At 42.8% G+C, this 10,555-nt stretch overlaps 1 protein-coding gene across 1 annotated transcript; it reads left to right on the top strand.

Moving 5' to 3' along the window:
• Window positions 1-2,023: 2,023 nt before the first annotated feature.
• tdh (L-threonine dehydrogenase) lies at window positions 2,024-8,025 on the top strand. Its single transcript, XM_018743459.2, has 9 exons — window positions 2,024-2,162; window positions 4,197-4,390; window positions 4,575-4,617; window positions 5,093-5,163; window positions 5,331-5,480; window positions 5,663-5,835; window positions 6,006-6,096; window positions 6,295-6,564; window positions 6,797-8,025. The coding sequence occupies exons 2-9, from the start codon at window positions 4,207-4,209 to the stop codon at window positions 6,934-6,936; spliced, it is 1,122 nt and encodes a 373-aa protein (XP_018598975.1). The 5' UTR covers window positions 2,024-2,162; window positions 4,197-4,206; the 3' UTR covers window positions 6,937-8,025.
• Window positions 8,026-10,555: the final 2,530 nt, after the last annotated feature.

Below are 10,555 nucleotides of genomic sequence, written 5' to 3'. Positions count from 1 at the left end.
TTGCAATTTTGATGACTCAAAGCCATTTTTAGATGGAGTGACTGGGAACTTGCTGAACAAGTAAACTTTTGGCAGGGTGATCATTTTGACCACAGATATTCATCCAGTGATACTAATGGTAATTTTCCAACCAGTTCGATCCAACTACGCAGTTAAGGAAAATTTCTACAGGTGATCTTCCTAACAGTGGCTCAAAGTTGACTTGAAACAGCTCTGACACCTTGATAGAAATGCTGATACGTAGGTATTCTAACTTGCTGCATGCGGAGTACAGATCCCTCATTACTTAATGATAGAATGGTGCTTTTCAGACGTTATTCCTCACAACTGCTGCTCTAGGTGATTTGTACAAACTTTTAAAGTAGTTGACACAAGATTGTCAAAAGACAAGGTTTTCTACAACTGTCGAAAGGAAAGTCCAGTTAACTTTGTCAAATTCCTTTTATTGTATCTTAAGATTGAACAGGTGGCACGTGTTATTTTTAGAATGTCTGTCTTTCGTAAATACCAGTTTGATCTGGGTGTATAACTGATGTGATAACTACTTCTGTCCTGTTGGCAAGGGCCTTACTTATTGTTGTAAGATAAATATTGATGAGGGAGAGAAACTTTACATCATAATGCAGGGTCCTTGCCTTGCACGAGTCCTAATATGAGTGCCATATTCATACGAATTGGAATGCTTCAAAATTTTACATATTATCACCTTACCTTCAAGCACTTATTTCCACTTCCTCCAACTTACAGTTAAAGCTTTTGTAGATTTGATGAAATAAATTGGGCAGCAGGTAACATACCGGTAAGAGCTGCTGCCTTCAGAACCAAAGGTCACAGGTTAAATCCAATCCACTACTTTAGTGTCCTTGATGTATTTATCCTGTATTGCTCCAATAAAAATTACCCAGATGTGTAAAGCGATGAATAATTTTAAGTAGCTTAATGAAGCACTTTGTCTCATTTACATGGAAAGCAAGTAAAGTATGTCCTGTGCTTCCAAAATAGGCTCCAGGCCACCTTGACCCTTCATTTGACAAGTGCTAAATGATAATGGGTCATGCAGACATTTCTGGATATTGGTTTAGCTTCACAGAGGAGATAACATTTTTTATGAGTGAAACAACCAATTACATTGAGCTGCTGTCTTTGGGCACAAAGGTTGCATGTCTGAATCCCTCCTCCAGCTGTAGTACACTTGAGCAAGGTACTTACCCTGATTTGCTCCAGTAAGAACTACCCAGCTGTATAAATGGGCAAATAGTGGTAAACGGCTAAATATTGTAAGTCACTTTGGAGAAAAACATCAGCTAAAGGAATAAGTTGTAGACTTGAATTTTGAATTGTAGTAGCTTTGAGCAAGATACTTAGTCTGAATCGCTCCAATAAAAATTACCCAGATGTACAAATGGCAAAATGACGATTACAGCTTAACACTGTAAATTTCTTTGGAGAAAAGTGGTTTTCCTCAAAAGGTCTTCTCAACTTTAGTAGAGAGAGGCTGTGGTCACCCTAAAACAGAGGGGAAACAACAGGTCTGGAGCCCTTCACTGACAGTAGCGAGAGTCCTGTCTCTGGGGTTCAACAAAAAAATCCTCAGATCTGTTCTCTACATTTACATACATTTATTCATTTAGCAGACGACCACCTCATAGAACATACAACTTGCGCATTATATTAGAAATGATTAATTGAGAATTTTTCTTCAGATGACTCGACTCACTGTCACTGTGAAAACTGCGTCAGGATTAGGCTACACTCTTGTTGCTCGTGAATTATACAACCTCTCCATTCCCGTTTTAAAACTCGCCATAATGACTAAGTCCCGCACACTTGGGTGGAACAGTCGATAGTTGAGCGTCAACATGAGACAGGGAACAGTAGGGGGTCAAGGGCAGCAAATGTGGGCGGTACCGCATGTTTGACGTAATGTGGGCGTGTCTGGGGCGGGAGCCGCACCCCCAGATTTCCGTCCAATCAGACTTGAAACCGGCTTCTGCTGGGAGCAGATGGCTCAAGATATAACTGGCGTCTAAAGCTGATGCAATATCGGTCGCGAGATAACACGTGTATGAACGTAGACGCAGAAGAGTTGATAACCTTAGGACTGTCAGCCGCCAAGGGATAAAAAAAACATTCGTTTCGGCCACTCTATTATTTTCTTGTTGGTAAGTAAAGGTTAACATATAACCGCATTTTAAGGCTCGTGCAGTAGTAATATCGAGAAAAATAGATTGTGTAGACATTTGTAACATGTATTTCACAATTGACTACTGCTCTGCGTTGTAATTTAGCAGGGCATAATATTTTAATTCAACAAGTTTGAGACTTTGCGTTCAGGAACGTTTTTAAGGTCTTACAGTAACTTCGCGGAGAGTTTAAATGGTCCGGAAGCAGTTTGCAATCCATCGTGGTTTTTCAAAGGACAATACTACTGTATAATAATACAGAGTATTACACAGCATGTATCATTGAATTATCTTCGTTTTTTGGTATTGTATGGAATGCAGCCTGAAAAGAACTGAATATGATCTATTTTTTGTATTATTTATATTTTTTGTTCAATTTGTCATGACTCATGTATTTATAATATGTGTGCTGTCTTTTTTTCCTAGCGATACAAATACATATAATATTATATATATATTTATATACACACACACATACATAATCATGACATTAATTTAACCCCGTGTGTGCTGTACTGTAACCGATCTTCCGGAAAATTGGTTCCTCTTTGTCCCGTTATTTTTGCGGCGTGTCAGTTTATTCATCATTACCTTTTAATATTTTCTCTAAGCGTTTTTCATGGCCTCACTCAGTTTAGGGTGCACTGTAAAGGTTTTATTGTAAAATATGTTATTTTTCTTGCATTTATATTGTGTAAAAAGACAAATGGTAGCTTGGGCAAACGGAGACGACGTAGAGGTGGTGTGTCTGCCGACATGACCGCGTATTTTCGATAGAAGACAGTGTTCAGTGTAAGTAGCGGTTCACAGCGGTTTCCTGGCTGTCCAGTTAGACTGGATATAGAAATCGCTTCTACGTAATCGCCTCAATCCAGCCGAGGGCGAATTTAAAAATGGATCTGAAATGGACTATAATTTTAAATGTTGTTCCTTCTTCCTTTAGAGTACACACTGTATTTGCCCACTGTTTAATATTTAACTCTTTCAACAACAAAAAAAAAAAAAGAATTACAGCGAAGTGGACCGTAGGGATATGGTCAGGTATTTGGAAACCATTGCTACAAAGCGGACAGTCACGCTGTGTCTTGGCCGTGGCCACACCCACTCCCGCGCGCTGCCCTGCTATTGGCTGAAAACGAAGGCCGGGCCCTATAAATACGCTGAGGTTAGCTGGAGGAGTCATGGAACCCCCCCGACTCTCCCCACCCCTCCCTCAGGGGCAGCGCTTGGGCTGGAAACTCGGTGTTCCCGTGCTTAAACTTGGAAAAGAACTTTGTCTTCTTTTTACATACGTCGAACACGGGGGTTTTTGCTGTAGTAAATAATAACCTTCCCGTTGTAATAGTCTGAACTCCTGGAACAGTAGATGTTGTGCTGTGTGTATTTATGAACCTATAGCTAACGTTTCAAAGTCCTGTTTCTCCACTAAGTCCAAGCAACTCGATGAGTAATGTGAGCATTTCTCTTAAAACACTGTGGTAAAACTACTGGCGAAACCCGTTTCTCAGTGAAACGTAGTAGTCACCAGGTTATCACAGTCAGTCTTCCCCCCCCCCAGCTGCTTTTTCACTTGTCATCTTGAGTTGCGCTCCATCGGGGTCCAGTGCCCCTTCCCCTCGGTGGGGTACACGGGGAGCGCTTGCGATCCCCTGCGATCCAGCAGATCCTCCCCCCTTGTCACCCTTGAGCGATCTTAAATGCACTGCGGGTCCTGATTTACATCACACTTGGCCTTTCACCTTGTCTGTAGCCACACTTATGGCCATTCTAGCTGGATGCGGAGAATGTGCTGAAAACAGAAGCAGTTCTGACAAATGCAACGGAATATGATCTCTGTATTCAAGGTGCCTTAAATGGTACAAAAGAAGCAGAAAACGCTGAGTCTAATAGAGAGCTGTGCTTGGTTCTCTTTTTTTTTTTTAAATTTCAAGGTCTCTCTTTCAAATGTAGAGAATGGATGTATATGTTTAGATGTACCTGTTTCTCCCCGAACTTTTATGTTGCCTTTCACAGGTCTTTCGAGATGCCTGTCGTTAGAGCCCTCAGCAATGCGGCCAAACAGGCCCTCCAGGGCTCTGGATGTGGGTGTCAGCCCTTGACCGTTGCTGTGCGCCACATCAGCTTCTCTCCCCGCCAAGTCACGTCAGACGCCAGCTTTCACTCCGTCTCCTTTTCTGAGACGGACCACCCTAAAGTCCTCATCACCGGTATGTTTGCGTGCCAAGCACGTTTGGACCTGCCGGCCTGAAATAGACAGTCAAAGGCTTTCTGCATATAACTTCTGATGCTTATGGCAATCCAAGGAATTGCCCATATTGCCCACACTGTATTGTTTTGGAAAACACTTGATCTATGCTAAGCTTGTATTAACCCCTATTTTTCTCCTTACAGGGGGCCTTGGACAGCTTGGGGTAGGGCTTGCTAACCTGTTGAGGTAAGGTTCATGCCTTCAAACTTTATTGGAACACCAAAAGATTTCAATTGTTTGCGCTCTGTATTTTTACATACCCTTAAAATGTCCTAAATACATATGAAATTACTCCCGGTGTATATTATGTGGATTACCATTTAGCTTGTGTGTGTTTGAGGGGTTAAAATGTTTGTTTAGGGGGTTTCAATACTGGAAGCTTAGTGGTTAGTGCTGCTGTCTTTGGACTCAAAGGTCACAGGTTCAATTCCCACCTCCAGCTGGAGTACCCTTGAGCAAGATACTTACCCTCCAGAAAAAAAAAATTGCCCAGCTGTATAAATCAATAAATAATTGTAAGTAGCTTAACACTGTAAGTCACTTTGGAGGAAAGCGTCAGATAAATGTAAATATTTGCCGGAACACTCTCGCACACTGTGTTTGACCAAGATGACTTTCTTTGATTTGTGTTGTGAGCTTTGTTTGATGTTATGCTTTGCAGGAAGCGGTTTGGAAACAACAATGTCATTCTGTCAGATATCAGAAAACCACCCAGTCATGTTTTTCATAGTGGTGAGTGGACTTAATACAGGTTTTACTTATGAACAAATCTCTGCAGACCCACAAACAAGTCTGTGCAATATTACACGCAACTGTAGAGGCAACCTTATACTCTGAATGCTCAGCGATGGCCATGACCAGGGTTTATCAGTGAATCGTTGCTGTTTTGCACCGCAAAGGTCCATTCATCTACTCGGACATCTTGGACTACAAGAACCTACGCGAGATAGTTGTGAACAACCGCATCACCTGGCTGGTCCACTATAGCGCGCTCCTCAGCGCGGTCGGGGAGGCTAATGTGTCCCTAGCCCGCTCGGTGAACATCACTGGTAAGGAATGCTCCTGTCGCTTCACATGACTGCGTCTATCTATAACAGGCTCGATGACAAACGTGTTGTACATTAATGAGATTAGTACGCTTAGAGTGAAATTTCAGTGGTCCGAGCTATACGGGCCTTGATTTGGAGCTGGGAAACTCTGAATAACCAGAGCTCATGGATTCTGTCTTCAGGTTTGCACAACATCCTGGACATTGCAGCAGAGCATGGCCTGCGCTTGTTTGTCCCCAGCACCATTGGAGCATTCGGCCCCTCCTCGCCCAGGAATCCTACCCCCGACCTGTGTGTGCAGCGTCCTCGCACAATCTATGGTGTCTCCAAGGTTCATGCTGAGCTCATGGGGGAGGTGAGAGTAGACTCTTTGTAGTGTTTTTAATCCTGAGGAAGTGCTCTAAGGTAATATTTTCTATGAGATGTACATCGCTCTGGAGAAACATGTCTGCTAAATGAATGAATGTAAATGCCTAGCTGCCTGTGCAGGACTCTTACTGTTGGCCACCTTCTCTCTGTCTGCAGTACTACCATCACAGGTATGGCCTGGACTTCCGCTGTCTGCGTTACCCAGGCATCATCTCTGCTGATTCCCAGCCTGGTGGTGGAACCACAGGTGAGACAGCTGAGTGTAGCGTTGGAAGAGTTCAGGACCATTTGATTCCTTTGAGCTGAACTTGCATATATAGTGTGTGTGTGTGTGTGTGTGTGCGCGCGTGCAGAGTGGTCATCTTTGAAAGTGCTTTGATTGCTGGGAAAGCTCACACACTTATACCCTGCTAAATTCCCAGTCTAATCTTCTATCTCATCCTAGACTATGCTGTGCAGATCTTCCATGATGCAGTCAAGACGGGCAAGTTCGAGTGCAATCTGAAGCCAGACACGCGCCTGCCAATGATGTACATAGACGACTGCCTGCGTGCTACGCTGGAGGTGATGGAGGCCCCGGCAGAATCCCTCTCCATGCGGACATACAACATCAATGCCATGAGCTTCATGCCTGAGGAGCTGGTTGCCGAGGTCCAAAAGCAGCTGCCTGACATGCAGGTCACCTATAAAGTGGACCACGTTCGACAGGCAATAGGTAAGAGATGCCACTCCGACAAACTGGGTGGGGCCGTGTGTACAATATAACACACTATTGTTCATTCACATGGTAAATGACACGTTGATTGTGTAAACTGTATGTAGAATGGCACCTTAAGCTGCCCTTTCTGCAATTGCCTTCTGCAATAATGAGAAAGTGGTATACAGATACCTGAAGGACACCTTGTCGTCATATTAACTTCTTAATATTTCCGTGTTTGTTTCTACAGCTGACAGCTGGCCCATGAATTTTGACGACAGCAACGCCAGGAAAGACTGGGGCTGGAAACACGACTATGACCTCCCTGAGCTGGTCCAGACGATGCTGAACTTTATCGGATCCGACTCTCGAATTGCTCGTGCTAACTGAGCGGGTCCATGCCTTTTGTACATAGTGTAAAAACTGAGCTGTCGATAACGGAGACGCATGGTCTGTAAATAGTCTTTCTTCTCTCTGTATCGAAACAGCCTTTTTTTTTTTTTTTTACCCCTTTAAATGCAGTTACAGTTGCACAATCGTGCAGCCTTATGACCTCAGACTTCCTCTAAGCATCAAAGGGATTTGAATGTCCTTTGTGTGATTCTGGTTCATCTGCTGGGCAGCCGTCATTGTCCTACTCCTCCAGAGTGAGGGGAAAGGGAACGTAGCAGCACTTAGCTACAGCCCCTGAGATGTATGCTTATGGCTCTGAGCTGCTACTCAACATTCATTCAGATCTGAGAAAGTTTCAACATATCAGCTGTGTTGTTAAAGTGAAGCTGCACCGTGTGCTGTTTTATTGTGGATTCTCTTCGGTTGTGCAGATCTATAAAGAAAGACAACAGTTGATGGATTCAAGGGGCTGGTTCCAGCCAAAGGGTTGCTTCTATGCAAAATGTTAGTCACTAATGTAATTACTGTGATACATTAAATGGCAAATGGGCTGCACTGGAGCCCTCTAATTAAAGGCTCATTTAAAGAAAGAACTGGTATTCAGATGTTTGTACTGGAAACACCCACTTTTAAGTGGGTTTGACAAGTACCGGTGCTGTGATGCATAAATATAGTATTGATGGATACTGACAGCATCATATATGAGATGCTTATCAGAGTTCTGTAAAAGTATACGAAAAGCAGAGTTACAGGTTTATTGTAAAGTCCTTTTTACTGGTCATCAGTAGTTTCCTTTGCTATTTATTCTTTGAGATATTTATTCTGTACATGGCCAAATTTGGCTTTTACATTGTTTTAGGAAGATGTACCAGTGATCATACAAATGAATTATGATTTGTTATTTTTGTTGTTGGTCTCTTTTATTTACATTCTTCAGGTCTCCAACTGAAGGATCTTTAAATCAGTTTTCCTCTTGCATAGCATATGGCTGATGGAATGACAGTCACTTCTCTTTGTTTCTTCACATTGAGAACCTTTGCACTCAAATTTGGAACTGTTTTCATGTAGCATACCTGTATTTTCACAAAGCTTTCTATATATATATATTCACACACACCTTCAGAACCACTTGTCCTATACAGGGTCGCAGGGAACCAGAGCCTACCCAGTAACACAGGGCGTAAGGGGACATACCCAGTACGGGACGCCAGTTCGTCGCAAGGCACCCCAAGCAGGACTCGAACCCCAGACCCACCGGAGAGCAGGACTGTGGTCCAACCCACTGCACCACCACACCCCACAGTCATGTGAAGATCACATAACAAAAAATATAGTTACATAACTACTATGGTGAAGCATACTCTCTACATTTGCCCACCTGTACAGCATATATATTGTATGTGTGACACACTCTTATTCACTGCAGCATTCCTTTGGAGCAAACCTTAGGGCGCTCTGAAATAGTAGTTCATAAAGAAAGCTAAGTACGCAATTGTAAAATTGCACTGGGGACTGAATTTGTATGCGAATAAAACCTACAGGTCAATAAAGGTTGCAGAAATTCCCAAGAAAAATGTTTCCTACTTCCTTCACAGCTCTTGTGAGGTCGTAGTTCTGCTTTCTGTAGAATTCAGAATTCAGGCTGTACTCTGGAACGGGCAGCACGGTGACACATCGAGTAGCGCAGCTGTCTCAGAGTGCTTGGGTGGTGCAAGAGGGTGTAGGTTTGATTCCCGCTCAGCCTGTGTGGAGTATACATGTTCTCCCTGTGTCTGTGTGGGTTTCCTCCCACAGTCCAAAGACATGTTGTACAGGTTCACCCATAGAGTGAGAGAGTTCCACTGATGTATGGATGAGTAGACCCATTGTAAGTAGTGTATCTAGCAGTGTAAGTCACCTTGGTGAATGAGGTGTGTGGGCTGATAACACTACATAGAGTTCATTGGATGTTGCTTTGGAGAAAAGTGTCTGCTAAATAAATGTAATTCAGTCTCAGGCAGATCCCATTCCTGCACTATAGTGTATGTAGCTTTGTTGGAGACTCTTCCTTAGAAATTGCTAAATCTATGTAAATTGTATATATTTACTTTTATATCTGTTTACTAGATGCATTCTTGGTTCAGGATGTGACCAGGCATGAGGGAGTACAGGACAGACTTTGACAGTTTAATGAAAAACACAAAAAAAGAGCTATTTGCAACGGCATTTACACTTCCTCGAAGCGCAGCTCAGCAGGGTGCCAATTCCCTGTCCTACATCTGTCCATTTTAATTGTAAGGCCACACTTGATCCTCAGCTCTTAATCAGGTGTGGCTTGGACTTGATGAGGTGGGCACGGCTGTGCTCCTGCCTGACACATACATTCAGATCCTTGCCTCTTGATCAGTTCTCTCATTTTATTTTCTGTGATACTCAATTTCAAAATGGTAGAACTCAACATAAATAATTTGAAAGTGACACACACACACATTTTCTGAACCGCTTGTCCCATACGGGGTCGCGGGGAACCAGAACCTACCCGGCAACACAGGGCGTAAGGCCGGAGGAGGAGGGGACACACCCAGGACGGGACGCCAGTCCGTCGCAAGGCACCCCAAGCGGGACTCGAACCCCAGACCCACTGGAGAGCAGAACCCGGTCCAACCCACTGCACCACCACACCCCCCGTCTTTCAAAGTGACATTGTTTTCATTTTAGAAAATATATATATTTTTTTTTAAATTTAAAGGACATGCTGTTTGTATTAGTATTTAAGCACCGCATGTTAATACTTGGTAGAGCCTTGGTAAGTATGGAACTTGGTGAGACTTTGAACACTAGGAGTGATTTTGGCCCATTTTCCAAGGATGATTGCTTCATGTTGTTCAGGCTAGATGACACTTGTACATAGCAGTTTTCAAATATTTTTCAGATTGTTAGTGAGTCAAGGACCAGGACTTTGACTAGGTCACTGTTGGGCGTTCACCTTTTCATTCTTGGGCCATTCCGGTGTTTTTCTGGCCTTGTGTTTTCCCAGGCTTGGTTTTTTTTTAGTGGGTGTTCTTACATTATTCCCTGTAATTTGCTCAATCTATTCCTCTTTCTATTTTAACAACATTGTCAGGCACCACTGATGGAAAACATCTTCACACTATATTGCTGTCACCATACTGGACTATAGGGGTGGTGTTTGTGGGTAGTGTTATGTTTGCACCATACACCGCACCTTAAATTTTGCTAAAAGAGCAAAAACATTAAAACATTGTTTAAACTTAATAAAATATGTGTTTTATATGAATTAAAGCTATTATTGCACCAAAAGGAAGACCCAAGAATTAATGTGCAGGGTTAGAAAAGTTAAGCAAGCAGCATATTTGTTTTTTTCCCTAAATATTTTCAAACAGAAAGTCACCTTAAAATAATTTTAAGTTCTACGGTGTACCATCTGTGAATCCTTGCAATGAGACTTGGTCAAGGGATGTAGTACTTCTGCAAGTCACTGTACACACTGTGTATTGGACCTTTATCCATATGTGGCAATCACTCCACCATATGATATAATTGCAACCATGGGGTATAGCATGCAACAGCAGCCTTGTGGTTCTTTTAATTTTTCTTCCTGTGTCTGAAGTATCAC

The sequence above is a fragment of the Scleropages formosus genome, chromosome 1 (genome assembly GCF_900964775.1).
Source record: "Scleropages formosus chromosome 1, fSclFor1.1, whole genome shotgun sequence".
Taxonomy (NCBI): domain Eukaryota; kingdom Metazoa; phylum Chordata; class Actinopteri; order Osteoglossiformes; family Osteoglossidae; genus Scleropages; species Scleropages formosus.
The sequence above is the reverse complement of the archived record's forward strand: the minus strand, read 5'-3'. Positions and strand labels throughout refer to the sequence as shown.

Excerpts from the sequence above, each read along its gene's own strand:
- tdh (XM_018743459.2), top strand. The coding sequence starts at position 4,207 with ATGCCTGTCGTTAGAGCCCTCAGCAATGCGGCCAAACAGGCCCTCCAG. Across the intron at positions 4,618-5,092 it reads GGGCTTGCTAACCTGTTGAG|GAAGCGGTTTGGAAACAACA; the intron begins GTAAGGTTCATG and ends TATGCTTTGCAG. Across the intron at positions 5,481-5,662 it reads CCGCTCGGTGAACATCACTG|GTTTGCACAACATCCTGGAC; the intron begins GTAAGGAATGCT and ends TTCTGTCTTCAG.